The sequence below is a fragment of the Terrapene carolina genome, unplaced genomic scaffold (assembly GCF_002925995.2).
Source record: "Terrapene carolina triunguis isolate 2854851 unplaced genomic scaffold, T_m_triunguis-2.0 Scaffold62, whole genome shotgun sequence".
NCBI classification, from domain to species: Eukaryota; Metazoa; Chordata; order Testudines; family Emydidae; genus Terrapene; species Terrapene triunguis.
Genome location: NW_020664413.1, coordinates 55558515 through 55578050, shown reverse-complemented (window position 1 = coordinate 55578050; position 19536 = coordinate 55558515). Strand labels below are relative to the sequence as shown.

Genomic DNA, 19536 nt, shown 5'->3' with positions numbered 1-19536 from the left:
TTCTTCTAGAAGTTTACCAAACAATGTTGGCTGCACACTTTATTAGCTACCAAGTTGAGGAATCATTTTAAGAGAAGGACTGGATGGCTCCGGTAGGTGAATATGGAGGCTTTCGCCTTCAGGCCATTTGTAGGAACATAGCAATTTAAGATGAAAAAGATGTATTAGATCTTCACTTCTATTCTCCTACAAGAGCAGGTTATAGTCCTCTGCCACAGGATTGATCAAATGTGAGCTGATGTTAAAAATTTATATAATACATAGGTTAAAAAAAGTGTCTGTACATCTGGGTCTAGTGCTTAGATTATCCACAAATACAATGTTTATTTTAAAAGTCATAAAATACATATAGTACATAATCAGCAATAACCCAAATTTAGGTGAATAAATTTAAAAATACAGTTTAGATATTAGCATCCAAACAGTCGGGTACATCACTCATGGAAAGTTATACAGAGAGTTGGTTGTGGAAAGCAAATATATCAATGAGTGAAGATTGTACCTCAGTAATTGAGAATTAGAAAATTCAATCCTATTTTAGCCAAAAGGCCAAGAAGCCAAATCAAATCAGTAGTGACCAGAAACTATTACCATTTGACAGTTGTTTGGGGGCCTATGCCAAATGAACTGGTAGTCTCAGTCAGATCCTCGTGGACAAGTGTCCACCTCACAAAGCCACCATGACTTGCTGGCAGCATCAGAAGAGATTTTAAAGGTTAAAGAGGCACAGAGACTGAACTATCCTCTTCCATGAGATGGGGTCACTTCAGGGCTTAGTTTAAAGTTGCCACATATAGGTATTTTTCCTAAGGATTAAACAAATCATGCTGTGATGTTGCATCATCACATACTAATAAAACATCACATCTGAAAGAAATCTTGGACTCTTTAATGGCCTAATCCAAAGACTATTGAAGTGATGGGAAAGAAGCTCATTGACTTCAATGGCCTTTGGATCAGGCCCTAAATATCCTGCGAAATTTTGTGACAGTTGGCAACCCACTGAAATAGTATAGGGAAGGCTGAGAGAAGCTTATGCTGTGTCAGATACCTCAGAATACCAAATGTAAGGCAAAGGTAAGGAGAGGGACCGCACATCAAACTTGGCACCAAATGAAAGCTATGTAATGAAAGCTTTCTGCTCCCCTTGCAGCATATGTGGAAGGTAACCCAAACTGCCAGAATCTGCCAGAGGTAAGGGAAAAGAAACTAGGCACAAGCCCCTCTGCTGCAGTTCTGTGGAGTTTGGGATCTTCAGGCATTTCAGGGCAGCAGCTTTCTGAGGCATGCTCCCCCCTCCAGACTTCACAGATATTTGAGCAAATAACTAACTAGGAGTTAATGCTGCTCCATTAACTCTTTCTGGGTCTCCTTTCACAGTTTCTACTGCACAGCTAGTAGAGGCATGGCTTCTTCCTGGTGTGATCCCGGGGACTGTGTGGAGGCATCAGGCACCAATGGGTTTTCCAAGGTTCACGTGGATCTTAGGGTATCCATGCATCTGGGGTAAGATTGGTATCAACACAAACACGAGAAGGAGCTCTGGGAAGATTTGAAAGAAAATAGTTCAAAGGAACAAGGAAGACAAAAAGTCAGATGGAAAGATCTGGTGAAAAGGAACCTGGAAATACAGCCAAAGAGGACTTCCTGGAAATGCTGGAAGTGGACGAGAAGACGGTGAAGAGGCATTATCAGATTGGCTAAATGAGTTCTGGTAATGCCTGCTCTTGCTTACCACACAGCCAATTATTACCAGGGCATTGGGGTCACCAACACCAGAAAGATCACCTCCTCTTTGAGGCAGCATCCTCATTAAACCCCACCAAGTCAGCAGAGCATGGATGGGACTATCTGAGCAATAGAGAACAAACATCTTTAAATGCTATCGTGTTAGATTGTCAGGATGGGTATGCATTAGGTTAATTCTGCTACTCTAAAATTGGGACAGCTGGCAGCGCTACTCATCAGCCAATGCTCAAAGAGCACAGATACATCCTTTTAAATTATTCCAGCCTCTGTTTTTAAATTTAAAATGATACCGAGAAGCTGCCTTTTCCTCCACGTACATAGAATACATGCTACCCATCTTTGCCCAGGATTTTTTGAATACGTCTTTGTTTTTCCAACATTATTATGGAGCCAGTTACTATCCACCATATGGAAAAGCTTTCAAGTACTATTTGTTCACATCAAAAATCTTGACTGTAGTGTTTTTAGTGCTCACTTTAAGGCACTGGAGCTATGAATATGTCTGAGATGAAAAGGAGAGAGGATGTCTGTTTGGGCCAGTTCTGCATGCGATGTAATTAAATCTGCCCCTTATTATTCTCTACAGATTATTTTCCATTTGTGGTGGGAAGTGGACCATATGGGCAAATAACAGATGGTTCCTTTTAGTTCTCCATATGACTTTGTGCGTAGATGTCTGATATGTGAAAATGATTTTCTGGTGAAAGGTGTTATGAGGACTATGGCTCCTTTTGTGCTTCCTACATTTCACTCAAATTTCCCAGGGGCTATTCTCCCCCCCCCCCCAATCCTTATTCAGCCTTTTCAAGGGAAAGTGAGAACATGCTATTACAGTCAGAGGCGTAGCGTGTACCCTCCGTACCCTCCGACCGGAGGGGGCCCCACAAGGAAGGGGGCCCCTAAAAGTGGCAAAATAAATACCGCATTCCAGTTTCTGCATTGTAAGGGGCCCCGCCCGGACATATGTTCGGAGGGGGCCACCGTTCGGAGGGGGCCACGTTCTTTGTTGCTACGGCCCTGATTACAGTATACGAATGTTAGCCCCAGCCACCGTGTCTTGATCAAATTCTAATTGGGGGGAGGGTGGGAAGTACATTCTGCCTTCCTAAATTCCCCCTGCAGTCTAACTGGCATATAGAATTCTTCACGTACTGTCCCACACTGGTCTATAATGTGGCTGTGTGCTGGTACACAGTTGCACCCCATAGTTGGCCTCATCTGAGTAGTGGATGAATTGATTTTTATTTATATTTTAAGGTCAAGTATGCCTGATAGACACATGCCAGTGTTGGGTGTGCTGAAGAACCAACTGGCCAAGGAGGCACTACAGGAGGGATGCTCTGTAATGAAAAGTGCAATGTAAACCCCCCTTGATGGCTTCCAGGTGCATGTGTAGGGCACAGTGTGCATGCACCTAGGGTGTTTTCTTTGCATCCAGCCAGTTCTGCCTGCTAGGGTGGAGGAGGGATGAGATCCTGGCTTTGCCTCCCCACACCCTCTTTGAGGTTTGCTAGTATTCTTGAGGAAATGAGCAGGGCATAATCCCTGTGCTCCTCCCAGGACAGGGACTGGGCCAGTGCTTAGTTGCTGCACAAGAGAAGGCATGGGGACAAGGCACAATCTGGAGAAAGGAGGGATGGTACATTGTGCACCAGGGAGCAAAAGGGTAATATAAGGACCACACATAGTCCAGCCCAAGGTCTACAAAATGCTTTGGATTCTTTGGGATGAAAGGCACCATATGAAAGTACGTCATTATCACATTATCTGGGGTTTAAGGGAAGAATTACACCTACTCTAGTGCCTCTTAAACTTCCTGTCCTGTGGTGTTTCTTTATTTTTAAACTGACATATTTCCCGGATTGTTTTTTGGCCCTGTTTCATTAGAAGTTAAATGAGGAAATAAGCGCTGCATTCCTTCAAGATGTTACAGTGCGACACAGCACATCTGCTCCATATCATTCCTTTCAGTTAAGATGGAGGAAAAGCACCATTTTGTCACATAGGTGCTGACTGAGCTCGTTCAGGAGTAATCTTCTGCCATCAGTTAAAAACACAAGGTGATTTACAAGCTGGCTGGAGACATAAGACTTCCTCCAGCTGTTGCCACCCTTGGCCCTATGGTCTCTGCTATTAAGGACAGAAAACACTCTGGAACAATCTGCTGAAAATCTCAAGATGTCTCTGACCATGTGCAATGTTAATTTCCCTTTGTAATAATGGGACAAGTTGCTGCTTAGGGGCAAGAAGCAGCCACATGAAGTTGTCTCTGCACTCCTTTGCTCCTGCTGCAATTGGTAAGCCAGTGAAGTGAAAAACTAGTCACTCCTTCTCAGAAAGAGATATTGGAATACCCTAAAGACTGATTTGATACTGATTTCAAGGGGAACAGGCAGTAAAAATAAAGGAGGGAGGGGATGACACCTACTACTGAATCAAAGGAAAAAACAAAACTAAAAGAAAACAATAGAAACAACAGAAACTAAAACGTTCTTTATCCCTCAGAGGAGACCTAAGAACAAAAGTCCTGACCAAGTGTGTTAATTAAAAATCCCATGGCTCTTTTCCCAAGAATAGGGGTGCTAGCTTCATGTACTAGGAATGGGCCAATTTCCAGTCTGGCTTAATGCATTCAGCCCACCTACATACTCCCTGCGGTTTGACTGGGGATGGTACTTCTCAGTTCCCATTCTACACTGGTGGGTAGTGTTGCCGAGACCCTTCCCACCCCATAGGTGGCTTTGCTTTTGTGGCCGGGAAGTGAAGTGATTCCTCTACAGTTTGTAAGTGTTTTGGAATCACCAGCATGAAGGGAACAAGCTAACATTATGTCACTAACATTCCTCACTAGCTCAGGCTGCTCTCTTGGCCATGGAAACAAAAGTCTGGTTAAACTACTTACTTTTTACCAGACTGATAAATATACTGAGCTACAATGAACAGAACAGTGATAACTACTCAGTAGTCTGAGTGCTCTTCTTAATTACCTTATCCTCTTTCCACCAGCTGCTGATGCTTTCTTTAACTTTAAATTCAGGAATATGGGACATCAGTAACATAAGCAAAATCCCAAAGCCTGGTGCTACACGCTGAACATATGGGGCCCAATCCTGCAAACACTTACTACCAGTCACAGCAGTTACTATTGTGACTAATCCCATTTAAGTTACCACACCATGGAGCAAGTGTTCACATGATCAGGTCACTTCTTATTGTGCACATAGGATATACAGAGCATACAAAGTTATCCCAGAAAGGATATTTATTTCCCAGGAAGGCTGGTGGAATGACTATGTATTAGTAGTTAAAACAAAGAGATTGATGGATTTTCCACACATTCAATCAGGCAAAAATTAGGCCTAACCATCAATTGCAAGATGATGCACCACATCACTGAGATTTTCACCCCAGACTTCATCCCATTAGGGTATTTGTGCTGTAACATTGTGATGTATGAAGGAAACTGTTCTGTAGGGCCTGAAACTTGAGAGGCATGGACCTGCCCTATTGCATTCTAGTTTCTTATAGACTAGCTGGCACTTCTGTACCCTAATGAGCACGATCCTGCTCCCACTGAAGTAGATGGGAGTTTTACTATTGATTTAAATGGGAGCAGGAGCAGGTTCCATGTGCCTTTTGAACTGATTTCTTATCACTGTAAATATATTTTGATGCATGTGCTGTCTAGCATAGCAGCTCTTTATAAGCTAAAAGAGAAATAAATAGAGAAATGAATACTCATGTTTCTCAATCTGCTAACACACTAATATGGGAACACAGATCATTTGCAGGCGGACTCCTTGAGACAGACCTCTACAGCTCATGCTTCATTTTTATGACCTAATGAATATCATTTACAGATCTAACTAAGTGATTGCAACTACCTAACTTAAAAATGTCATTAACTGCATTTGCAAAGCTCCCAGCACAAAAAGGAAGAGTGAGTTGAAGCTGAGCTGCAAATCAGACCCCTTCTGTCAGTTGACTTAGTTAAAAGGCATTAAGGCTTCCTAGCAAAATCTGTGAATGTGTTTTATAATGCAAAGTTCCATGCAATATATCTATGAGAACGAACGGTGATGCAATGGGTTAATGAACTCACCTTTCATCAGTATGCACCTGGGTTTGCAACTACTGCCACTTAGGCCATAAACAAATATTAATATGATGGCTTCAAAGCATTTTTATCTGAAAACATTAAATACTTTTGCATGACTGGCAATGGCAGTCTCTGTTCAGCAGAGCTCCTAGGTTGCCACAAAAGGGGTTGTTGATGGTAAGCACTTAGGTGGGAGAAGCTGGCATGGCACCCTGCTCTGTGATGCCTGGATTCTAGTACCATGAGGACCTCACTTTTGTGTGTCCTGAAATTCATTCTAAACATGTGGCTAAGCATAATGAGTGCCCCACTTACTGTTGGCCACCATCTATTTGTAAGTGGCCACTCTGAATTATATAACCTCATTCAGTATTATGGTATTCTCTGATAGAGAACTAAAAAAAAAAAAGAGAATGATCAGATATGTAGATAACACAATATGTTGGGGGAGAAACAACACAGCTTTTGTAAAGGGAAATCATGCTTCACTAATCTATTAGAATTCTTTGAGGGTGTCAATAAATGTGGACAAAGGTGATTCAGTGGATATAGTGTACTTGGACTTTCAGAAAGCCTTTGTCAAGGCCCCTCACCAAAGGCCCTTCAGTAAAGTAAGCAGTCATGGGATAAGAGGGACGGTCCTCTCATAGATCACTAATTGGTTAAAAGATAGAAAACAAAGGGTAGGGATAAATGGTCAGTTTTCACAGTAGAGAGGTAAATAGCAGCGTCCTCCTAGGATCTGTACTGGGGTCAGTGCTGTTAACATATTCATAAATGATCTGGAAAAAGGGGGTAAACAGTGGGGTGGCAAAGTTTGCAAATGATACAAAAGTATGCAAGATAGTTAAGTCCAAAGCAGACTGCAAAAAATTACAAAGGGATCTCACAAAATTGGGTGACTGGGCAAGAAAATGGCAGATGAAATTCAATGTTGGTAATTGCAAAGTAATGCACATTGGAAAACATAATCCCTACTATTCATACAAAATGATGGGGTCTAAACTAGTTGTTACCATTCAAGAAAGAGATCTTGGAATCATTATGGATAGTTCTCTGAAAACATCTGCTCAATGTGCAGCAGCAGTCAAAAAAGCGAACAGAATGCTGGGAATAATTAAGAAAGGGATAAATAATAGGACAGAAAATATCATAATGCCACTATACAAACACACAGTGCACCCACAAGTTGAATACTGTCTGCAGTTCTAGTTGCCCCATCTCAAAAAAGATACATTAGAATTGGAAAAAGTACAGAGAAGGGCAACAAAAATAATTAGGGGTATGGAACAGCTTCCATATGAGGGGAGATTAAAAAGACTGGGACTGTTCAGCTTTGAAAAGAGAGAACTAAGGAGAGATATGCTAGAGGTCTATAAAAGCATGAATGGTGTACAGAAAATGAATAAGGAAGTGTTATTTACCCATTCACATAACACAAGAATCCATATGTCACGTCACCCAATGAAATTAATAGACAGAAGGTTTCAAACAAACATGAGGAAGTACTACTTCACATAAAAACACAGTCAGCCTGTGGAACTCGTTGCCAGAGGATGTTGTGAAGGCCAAAAGTTTAACTAGGTTAAAAAAATAATTAGATAAGTTCATGGCTATTAGCCAAGATGGTCAGGGACACAACCCCATGTTCTCTGGGTGTTCCTAAATCTCTGACTGCCAGATGCTGGAACTGGATGACAGGATAATTGCCCTGTTCTGTTCATTCCCCCTGAAGCATCAGGCACCGGCCAGTGCCAGAAGACAGGATATTGGGTTGGATGGACCCACTGGTCTGACCCAGTATGGCCATTCTTATGTTTTTATGTAATCCATTACCACAGGAAATCGCTGAGGCCAAGAACATACCAATCCCTTTTTAAATCTTGTTATCAAGAACATCCATTATTACCGTAATTAATTATGACAAATATTTTGCAATGGGTATGAAGCCTCACATTTTAGGGCTAAAGTCAATCTCTGCCATTAGAGAACAGGATGATACCTAGGCTGGGCACAGATTATCCCCCATCTACCTAATGTGGGGTCCTTATATCTTTCTCTGAAGCATCTGGTACTGGCCACTACCACAGACAGTACACTGGCCTTGATAGGCCATGAGTGTGATCTAGTCTGACGCTTCCTGTGTTCTTCCACTGAGCCAAAGTGTATTACAAAGGAAAATCTATTTGTGTTTCAATTTCAGAAGAAAGGTGACCTGCTCTGTCTTTGCTATTTAGATGGATTGGACGATTATTGCCATATAAACATTTAACTTTACGCGTGGGATCATCTTCCCTAGTCCAGTATACAAATACAATTTTAGACAAACAGAATAATTAGAAGAGAAAACAGACCAGAACTGCAAAATTCAGCTTTTTTACTTTAAAAATAGTTGTGAATTTATCAGCAAGTAGTTTCTAGGTTTAAGGTTATTTTCCATACAGTAAAGCCATTGAGCAACCGTCAGATGGTATCTACTTTCAGTCACTACTGACCTGGGCTGCAACATAGATATGAAAAGCTCAGTAGCCTGTTAGCAGTTTCATGAGTCATCAAGTCCCTAGGCTTTCCTTGTATTTACTCCCCTGCTTTTTCCTAGCAGACTTGCATCAGTTGCAGGTATGTCTCTCTAAATCCAGGACCCAGCCCCGTACTATGTATTCTTTAGAGGGTGTCTGTCCTATTAAATATTTCCATTCCCATGGGAGGTCAGGGGGACCTTGTTTTCAAATGATCTAAAATACATTTGGATTTGCAATGGAAGGTGATCTGCCACTGTACATTGCTTGGTGCAGATTCATTTGTTTTGTCAAATCACAGAGTCTTGCCAATGCTATAATCTGAAAACATCAGAAAGACAATAGTTGGCACAGTAACTTATGTACAGTACCCAGCTATTGTACACAGTATCACTGAAGACTCTGGGACTAATTCTGTTCACACTTATGCCAGTGTAAAGGAGATGTAACTCTACGAAGTCAAAGTACAGTGCTGGAAGCGTGAGCAGTAGTAAGACTGCTGATTATTATCCTGGACAGGAGAGACTGCTGAATAAATGAATGGTACGAGGTCGTACGTTCAAGATTGAGTTTCCTATGCGTTCTAGGATTTGATGTTATAATAAGACTGTTTGTCTTTGTCCTAATGTATTAAATTACAACATATAGAACTCCAGCAGCAAGCACCAGGAACTAGAGTCTCTGCTCAAAATAAAGGCCAGTGTTCACTTCTTGAGTTCCAGCCACTTTTGCTGTCAGAATGTAAGCAATGGCCCTGGATCACGGAGAGTGATTGCTCAGGGAATAAAATGCCACAAGCTCCACACAATCCTCCTCCTCCCAGGGGAGGGACATGGGGCAGGCTGAGACAGCTCAAGAAGTGGGTGAAGCTAGCTACAGACCAGGAATGACCAGGGCACAGGACAGAGGCACTGTTTTGGCATTGCTTTTAAACTGCCTCACTCCATTAGTGTGGCTCCCCATAGAATAGAGATCAACTCACTTTTCCCCCCTCGACACAGCAATGCCTCCAAGAGCATAGGGTATTGGTAGGGCACTAGATATTAACAGAAATCTATATCTGATATACTTAGAAAAGCCTTGGGGCCAAATGATCATTTCAGTTATTTGGATGCAACCCCATTAGCTGCACCCACAGAGGTGAGAGCAGAATTTCTCCTTTACTCTTGGTTATTTTTATTACATTTATTTTATCCTTGCTCATGAGTGATCCCTTTAGTTAGACCTTTCACTCCCTGACTCAAGACACTATTTGAGCATATTGGACTGTGTGCCTGCTCCTGCTCCTCGTGAAGGAACTGGAAATACTACCAATGACTTCAGTGGGAGCTGAAGCAAGCCATAACAGATCCATCGCAGAATGATACCATAACAGATCCATCGCAGAATGATATCACATCTATATTGTTATATATCTGCAGGGCCAACTCCTTCAGATGTGTGCACAAGACCTCCATTTGAATTATTGGGCATCACACTTATCCCTCTGAGGACAGAATATGGCCAGTAAGTTTTGTTATATACTGTATGGATTCTTTTGGGAGAACTTTAATGAATTCTATGGGTGGGATTTTCAAAAGTGTTCAATGTTGGCCTGACTCTGCTCCCACTGAGGTCAATAGGGCAAATTTAGGCCAAAGCAAAGGACCTTTCAACTCCCACCCTCTATGTCAGTTTATTTTATTGTTAGGAATTATGATTGGGCCCATGTGTCTCAATATATGCTTTTTTAGCATTTTTAAGTGTGACTTACTGACACTGTATCTTTTCTGATTAAAAACAAATGATATACACAAACAGGATTTAAACAAAGTTTCCCTGAGACACTTGTGGCCTGCATGAGCCCCTCTTTGCCCAGGATTTGCAGAGGTCTTTCCCACACTGATTTACCTACCAGCTGTGTAATTCAGCAAAGGCAGCTTTGATTTTCTTCACTGAATTATCCACTTCCTCTTTGATCATCATGCGGTATCTAGTTAAGGAAACAGTGCAACGTTGCAAGTCTTTCACAGACTTTTCAATGTTTGGACCTAAAAAACAAACAAACAAAAATTGTATAAAAGTGAACAACCCGATTGTTGTCTAATCTGGGGGGAGAAAAAAATCTCAAAGTGCTTCTTGTAATGAATGGCTAGAGTGAAATTCTGGTCCTACTTAATGTATTGAAAGTTTTCCCACTAACTTAATAAGGCCCCAATTTTACCCTTAACATTTCTATGGTGCTTCCACTTCTGAGAACATTAGACAAAATTCACCCCCTTCCAGCCCCTGGATCAAAGCTAGGCCAAACACTAGTTTTAGACACTGACAACACATTCTTAAATTCCCAAATGACACTTTCTTTGTGAACAAGCACTTCAGACAGAATAGGTATACTCCTGCCCACATTAGTTACACTGAGCCTGATTCTGCCCTCACACATACTGGAGTAGTTTCATTAACTTCAGCGAAATTACCCTTGATTTATAGGAGATCAGAATCAGATCCACTAAACCTATGAACCCCTCAGAATGATGAGGAGAGTGAAAAATCCCACACAGTGGTCTTCTGCAAAGAGCAATATTCCCTGGTATCCCATTCCCAATACATTGCCTCTCCTCCTCATGTCAGCTCTTGATGCAGTCCTCCTATGATGCACTGCAAATCTGATCACCTCCCTGAACAACAACTGATGAATTGTAATAGGAAAAGAAATCTGTTTTACCTTTTTTCTTGATTGAATCATCTGGCTTTGTTTCAAGATGGGCTGCAGGGACGGATGCTTTAACTGTGGATGTTTTTGACTTTGGCCTGCCTACATTACTCAGAGGTTGAACTGATGACTGAAAAGTATCTCGCTGTTCTGTTCCACTTACAGACTTTAGGTTTAAATCTACAGATATTCTCTTGTGCTCCAGGTTTTTGTCTGAAAGAGAACATCAAATAGTGAGTAGGGAGTTACTCTGATTCATTGTTATTGGATCAGAATGTTTCTACATTGGTAAAATGAAGTTTCTGTTTCAGCAGTGTGCATTCTACAGAAAACCTGAAAGACTGACAGAACAGAATTACAATGGCTTTGTGATTAAAAACCAATTTGAGCAGATTTTTGTGTTTCACCAGTCAAAAAATGATAAAGAGACTAGACTTTTCTATGCTGAAATGGTACAAATATCTTACTCATTTTAATCTTTCGTCAAATATCGTAGGCCTGAACTAGACAGGGGTAAGACTGCATAAGACTGGAGTAGCATAGGGGAGAAACAGGCCCCAAAATATTTGAAGTATGAATGTGTGGTGTGTAGAATGCTGTGATCATTTTATTTGTTTATAGAGGATTAGAAGGTATATTGGAGAAGATAAAGAATTAAACATACACAAAAATAGCCAAGTTAGAAAAATTTGTAGGGGTCGGTGGAAACAAGAAATATCAGACCGTCAAGAGTCCTAATTATGCAGAATGTAAATGCAAATTTTCACCTTTTCAATTCAGGTGTAGTAGTCTGTACACAGGAGTAGGAGCCAAGAACTCGGCGCTTATATGACTACCTTTAACCTTCTGCAAGTCTTAATAGGTAGTTAAGGCAACCAATCTAGCAGCTAAAGCCGCAGACAGGGAGTCAGCACTCCTGGATTCTATTCCCATATCTGTCCCAACTTGTTTTGTGACATTGGGCACATTGTTTGTAAAGGGCTTTGATATTCTTTATTTAAGTGCAAAATTACTATTATTGAACTTAATTAACAATTTTGGACATTCATGAAGAAAAATGACAAATGAAAAAAGCCTTTCCTCTTAAACAAACCCACCTTGACCAGTGGTTATACTTTAAAAATAGTTTCTACCATTTACATATTTCATCTATTTACCTTGGCATCTTGTTTGAAATATCAAATGTTCTACAGTAGAACATCAGAGTTACAAACACCAGAGCTATGAACTGACCAGTCAACCACACATATCAGTTGGACCCGGAAGTACGCAATCAGACAGCAGAAGAGACAAAATAAAAAAAAGCAAATACAGTACAATACACTACTGTGTTAAACGTAAACTACTAAAAAAAATAAAGGGAAAGCAGTATTTTTCTTCTGCATAGCAAAGTTTCAAAGCTATATTAAGTCAATGTTCGGTTGTAAACTTATGAAAGAACAACCATAATATTTTGTTCAGAATTATGAACATTTCAGAATTACGAACAGTCTCCATTCCTGAGCTGTTCGTAACTCTGAGGTTCTACTGTACTTTGAAGCCCAGTAGTAAGATATCGACATAGCCTAGCAAACAACATCTAAACATGTTGCAACAAGACTTTCAAGTTCAATTGAGGAAATTCAGCAAAATTAAAGTAGTTTGGGGAAGTCTGCATCAAATCCCTGCAGAACTGTGCCAGCTCAGCAACACTTACAACAAAGATTAGGGATCTGTGACTCTAACAAACATCTAAATGAAAAATCAATGACTTATGTAATAAGAGCTAACAGAGTACATTTTTGTGGCATTTTGTATTTCATGAGGGCTTGGAACACTAACTCTAGTCTAAGATGTGATCTCTGGTGTATTGATGGTTAAGCGTTTATCAGACATGCTAATAATGGAACGCTCACAGAAACTCACTCTGAGTCTCCAGCTGTGCCACAGACCATGGAATGTGTGTTTTATCTTTTTATAACACCTTGACATTCAAAACCTTTAAAAAAAATTGCCTTGACAGAATCGTTTGCTGAGGAAAAGCTCTCTTGAGATGTAAGCAGGTAGTTTGGGGAAGTTAGCACAATTGCCCTACATGAAAAACAACTGAGAAAAGTGGGACTCAAAATGGCATGTGTGTATCCAGTTTCATAAAATCTAGTCCAGCCCTCTGTGCCAAGCCAGGTCCAGGCCGGTTTCAGCTAAGTCCAAAACTCACAATAAGTAGCAATATGGCGCTTTAAATTTTTCAGCCTGATTTACGTTTAGTATTAAATTATAGTGCCTAAGAGGTTACATGAGCTGATATTTAGCTATTTTTAGGACATTCTTTTAAATGGTGGCTGTTTCAGAGTAACTGTTAACACCTTTGCCCTTGGAAACAATGCCATAGGATCTTTAATTATGTGTGATCCAGAACTGGGTTTAGATCTCACAGGAAAGATGGCACCTGCAGCAGCACAGTGCCCCTAGTACCATGCTGGGTTTTATCTGACAGTTTATCTTCTAAGTACTGTCATGACATGACCATACTTAAACTGTGAGTTTTTACAAAATCATAGGAAAAGGTGGTATGGCTGCAGAAAGATATCACTGAAAGCACCATGTTAGAGAAAGATCATTCATTAAATGGACACATTCAACAAGGCACAATTAGTGTTCATTGGGCTAAGCCTTTTCTAAAAAGAGAAATAACAGCTGCTTAATGTACAGTACCAGTTATAACTGTCCCCAGGTAGTGTCTCAACTGCAATGGGATTCCTTATCCCTGCTCTGGTAAATGGTTGAATCAGAAGTATTTGAAATACACAAGGCCAAATTGTGGCTGGATGTAAATGGAGAAAGGGCCATCTAGCATCGTGGTGCTTGAACACAGCAGATGAAAACTACTGGGAAGTATTAGCCACCAAATATGTTTGAGGGAGACACTGCTGTTTGACAGAGCAGTCCCAAAGGTCTCAGAGCAGCAGGAATGGAGCAATGATAAATAATGATTTGACAGCAGACACTTAAGGGGCCAGATCCTGGGCCTCGCAAAAGTCACTATGTGCTGGCAGAGTGACACAAAGTGACCTTAGAGCTGCCCTGGTATGAGGGAATCCTGTGTAAAGCTGACAACAGACCTTCCTGAGCCACCTGCTACAAGGTGTGTGTCAGGGCTGGCAGGGGACAGGCAGATGGCAATTCAGGGTAGGGAGCACATTTGATGGAAGCCGTAAGGCAGGGGTTCTCAAATTGGGGGTCAAGACCTCTCAGGGGGTCACAAGGTTATTATATGAGGGGTCACGAGCTGTCAGCCTCCACCCCAAACCCTGCTTTGCCTCCAGCATTTATAATGGTGTAAAATATATTTAAAAGTGTTTTTAATTTATAAGGGGAGGGGGTCACACTCAGAGGCTTACTATGTGAAAGGGGTCACCAATACAAAAGTTTGAGAACCACCGCCGTAAGGCATTCCTGGTTGACAGAAAGGTCCCCAGGGGACCATGTGGCTCAACCAGCAGCAGGCCAGTGGCTACTCTAACTTGCTTTGGGGATTGGTTGGGGCCCTGACTGTGCCCATGATTAAAGAAATCATAACAGTAACTGAGAACTACTTTTGCCTCCCCCACATCAGCTGCCTCAAGCAGGTACTTGGGACAGCTGAGAACTTCTGAGCCTGAGATGTACGCTCCAGGAGTAATGCTGTGAAGCAGCCAATGGCGAGGACATATCCAGGCCCTCAATGACTAGCTACAGAAGCTGATCCAGTCTCAGTCCCTCAATTCCTCCAGCAGGTCAATGAGGGCCAGGACACATCCTCCCCATTAGTCAGTGCTGATTATATAAAGCATGTGAAACTTAAACATTAAGACAATACAAAGTAATGGGAGAGTGCTGCGGGTTTATGTGGTGTTTAGTGGCCAGCCAGGTAAGAAACAAGTAAGCTGGACTTCACTCTAAACCTTCTCTTAGCTTTATAATCTGCAGACTGTTATATCACAACTCTCAATTAAAAAAAAAGTTTCTTAAAGAAACAACGAAAAAAAGGTACTTCAACTAAAGAGCAATGGACTGTGTCCAGCAGTAATAGCATTACCACTAGGTGAGCAAAGACAGTGGTCAACGGGTTACCTCCCACCACAACAGGTAGGATAGTAGAATGTGGTGTGAGGGGAGACAACCAGCTTTGCTGCATTCTCCCTTCTGGTCCCAGAAACCCCTCTGTGTGTTGAGGATTTCATGGCTCAGGAAGCTAAGTCAGGGAAGGGGAGGCAGGGGACCTAATGCTGCTGCCTCACCCACCTAATGCTGAGGGGAGCCTAAAGAGCTGTAAGGAGACATATGAGCCTGGAGCAGAAGCCAATGTCCTCATTAGATCATGAGCATCTGATGGTTGCGGAAGGGAATCCCCTTCCATTTCCACAAGCCCTGCCTAGACCCATGCCTCTGACAGGATGATTCAGAGGAAACTCCATGAATAGGAACAGGGAGTGTATCCTAGTCCCTATGTCAGAAAACCTACATAGGCACACTGGCCTCTGGCCTAAAACTGTGGTCCACAAAGTCACACCAGGCTTGTCATTGCCTAAGTTCATTCATTCAAATGATAATTTTCAGGCTTGAACAGCTGGAAATACATTTAAAATGCCCCCTCACCTGAAACAGACCCTGGACCCAGTGTCTAGGAAACCAAATAAATGTACTGCTCAGAGCAGAGCTCAGAACTGAGAGCATTAATAAATGTCTGATGGAAAAGTATCACATGAACACTGGAAAACACAGAAGCAAGTGAAAAAAAAAAAAAGAGGACAAACAAAACAAAGGAGATTACAATGCAAAGGGAACATCTAAACCAAGATGCTTAGAAATGCTAGACTTAATTCCAAACTGTTTTCCAGCTCTTCAATGCATGTCATGTATCTTGATCAGAAGCCACAAGAGTATGGCAGCTGACCTCTCAGGGATCCTACTCAACATTTTGATGTGTACCATTCCTTTCACTTCTATACGTGTTTAGCAAGATGTATATATATTGCTTCTTTGACCGAAACAAGGCTGCTACTGCGCTTTTCTATAGAATCAACATATTTCCTCATGCTCAAGTTGAAAGTGAACTAAAGGAGAAACTCTTTCCACCACATTTCAGAATGTTTCCAGGAAGACATTTTCCTCAATTTGAATGTTTCGGTGGCATAGTAGAATTAAGCAAGTATCTGCTTCTGCTGCAGAAAATTTGCAATTATACTTTTGTTTATTAAATAATTAATACTATTTGGATATGGTTAATACTTTCGTTTATATTAACATGTAAAATTATAGTAGAATTGTGAAATCAATGTCATTAATTGCAATTGCCAGACAGAAGGATCCTTAAATCTTTTTACATGTTTTTATTTTATACATATAAAATTTTTGTTTGCATCAACTGAAAGAGATGGAAAACACACCTAACCCCCTGGCCACACACACAACGTCCCAAATAATATAGGCACTCTCCTCAAAGCACACAGGTACCTTGCACTCACATCCACCATTTTTTTGAAAATTTCATGGAAACTTAAGTCCCACTTAGGCATGTGTATCTGTATTCATGCACCTCGCCAACTTTGAAAATTCCAGCCTTGATGGCACCTCCAAGAGAGTTACTGAGGCAGCTTGATGTATTTGTAGCCATTACCAGATATTACAGAGAAAATAATACTACATGAATATTTATAGACTTCAGAATAAATGATCATTATACTTTGATATGGAAATTTGGAACTTCGTCGTCACAACACATTTCTAGCTATAGGAATGGAGAGCCTTTGCTGAAACATAAGAACATTGCTGCACCTCACCCATGCATCTCTTTTTCAAGACAGTTCCTTGCTCAGCTATTCTGTTTTGCTGGAATTTGTATCTCGTTGGCCAGAGGTTGGCACCGACACCAAAGTGTTCTATAAGTAGCACAGAATCAGTTTCAGGACAGCTATATATTTGGCATAAATCTTTAAAGTTTGGTTTGAGTAGCATGTTTGTAATCATGAACAAAGTGACTTCAAGGTAAGCTCCTTTAACGCAATGCAACTTTTATGTATTGCTTAAGATTTAGCAAGAACAACAATAACAGTGGCATTGATCTAGGCCCTTCAGAAGTTTTGAAATGCTAGGAGTTGAAAAATGTATCAGCAAGAAGTACAATTAAAAATAAACATGAACTTTATGGAAGGATACTTGAAGGCAAAGGCATGTAGGCTTTCATTGAGTATCCTCCCCAAAAGGCTGAGGTTTGTTTTCACTGATGTTACAAAAAAAACAAACAAACCTCATTTCAAAAGAGCCCCACAGTGGGAGACTGCAACTTTCATCACTGCCTCCAGGAGTTCCAGAGACACCATGCAAATCCTGGTTGAACAGCATGTAATCAGAGAAGCTGCCAGATTGAATCTCCCAGCAGTAGGGCCAGAGGATGGTCCCAGGGAAGTCATTGGGAGTTTTGCAGCTATTCACCTAGATAGGGACTACAGTATGTAAATAAAAGCAGAAGGGGCTGTGACTAAGCAATAAGGGAATCATGTGACATTCCATTAAAGCCAGAGTCACTTTGGGCTGTTTTGTGGGGCCTTGTCACTGCTGTCTCTCTCATACACTCAACTGCCTATACTGCCTGGTGATGGGGCACGTTCAACTAGTCTAATTAGACTTTAGTCCTTTTTTCTCTTGAGATAAGGACATTTAGGTCTTGATCTTGCAAAGAGAACGGTTCCCATGTAGGGTCCTCCTGCTTGGTTCTCCTTGTAAGACTAGGGCCTATTTTGCCCAAACACAGCTGTCTGCTTGATTTTTTAAAATTAAATGTAACATTACTTCAGTAAAGGTGCCAAGTTCTTTGTGCATGTTGGCTTGGCCCAGCCCTGGCTATAAAGGTGCCTTCTGCAGAGCACACTGACCTGTGATTTCTGGATGTGCTTGCACCACCTCCTCGAATCCACAGCTTTTGTTCTCATGAGAAACGACTTCTGATTTCTCATTGGCAGAGTCATTGGAAGAGTTATCCTTGTCACATCCATTCAGATGGCAGCTATATATCTCTTGGGGCTCTAGGGAAACCTTTTCAGTTCTATCATTCTTCTCTTTCATATCCTTATTGCCTTGATGCTGTTTAGATTTGCTTCTTTTTCTTTTATTATTCTAAATTGAGAAATATTTCAAGGACAGAAACATTACTCAGCATTGGTCAAACTAACTCAAAATATGAGCAATAAATTGTTCATTCTCTTCAGTTCTGAAAAAAGCCTCACAAGCTGTAATCGCTGTAATGATATTTACAGACCATGATGTACTGTGATATGCTTTATCTGTTCAACTGAATATATACATTGTTTGAAACAAAAATAAAATGAAATATGCGCAGAAGTTAGAGTCCTACACCACATTTATTTTTTCACTGCCTGGAATATTTGCATTTTTAAACCATGATAGCATCATAGTATAAGAAGCTTCTTTTCAAGTACCTGCTTTGAATTGTGCTGCTTCCACAAAAGTTTGCAATCACACTGGCTGAGCAGTTCATAATTGTCAAAAGCAAAAGTACTGACCTCGTAATGCGACTAATTCCTTGCGGAGCATGTTTAGTGAGTATGTACACAATGGCATTTTGTTGTTTGTTTTAAATAAACAAAACCACTAGGATTCATTCTGGAAGGTGCGCACTAGAGCGGGGGTTCTCAAACTGGAGGTCAGGACCCCTCAGGGGGTCGTGAGGTTATGTGGGGGGTCGCGAGCTGTCAGCCTCCACCCCAAACCCTGCTTTGCCTCCAGCATTTATAATGGTGTTAAATATATTAAAAAGTGTTTTTAATTTATAAGGGGGGTGGCACTCAGAGATTTGCTGTGTGAAAGGGGTCACCAGTACAAAAGTTTGAGAATCCATGGCCCCAGGTAGTCCGTGATGTAACCCTTAGAGAACCAATCTGATGGTGAGGGTCAGTCCTAGACATCTGGGGTATGATCTACATGATCCTAACTTGGTAATTATCCTTATACATTGCCCCAACACAGATTATTCATACTCCTGGCAGCCATAGCCTACCTTGGGTGGTTATTGGAAATTCTGCAAGGGGCTGCTGCTGGCCGGAATATAGGTATATATTAAAGCTTCTTGTGCAGTGTATGTGTACTATTTTGGCGAGCCATTCTGTGTATTTCTAGAGTTTGGTTCCCATGTGTGTACCCTACTGACCTGGAAACCCTACCTGAGCAGCAATCTAGAGAGATAACAGAGGTGGATTAGAAAATAAGGTGCACATTTACTTTGAAGCCTTTTGAATACAGATGTGGATCAAATCATTTATCATGTTAGCAAATTAGCACAAGATTTGGCAACAATGATTGCTGCTACACTCTACTACAGAACGCTGATAAATGGTGTTAATGTTTTAACTCTCAAGAGTGAGTCCTTACCTTCTTTTTCCCTGTCATATTCCATTCTTTTAGTACCTGAGCTGCACTGCCTAAAGTAGGAAAAGATAAAA

General features: G+C 41.1%; 1 protein-coding gene across 7 annotated transcripts in view; it reads right to left on the bottom strand.

The window, feature by feature from the left end:
• SPATS2L (spermatogenesis associated serine rich 2 like) overlaps positions 1-19536 on the bottom strand; it is a 119082-nt gene that overhangs the window by 24765 nt on the left and 74781 nt on the right. For 6 of the 7 annotated variants that reach the window (XM_026647664.2, XM_026647660.2, XM_026647663.2 and 3 more), the window contains 4 exons: positions 19466-19515; positions 17953-18193; positions 11072-11272; positions 10262-10397 (listed from right to left, as the gene is read on the bottom strand). In XM_026647664.2, the coding sequence (XP_026503449.1) occupies positions 10262-10397; positions 11072-11272; positions 17953-18193; positions 19466-19515 (628 nt within the window). The remainder of the gene's footprint in view (positions 1-10261; positions 10398-11071; positions 11273-17952; positions 18194-19465; positions 19516-19536) is intronic. The other variant, XM_029910484.1, reaches the window with a different exon arrangement.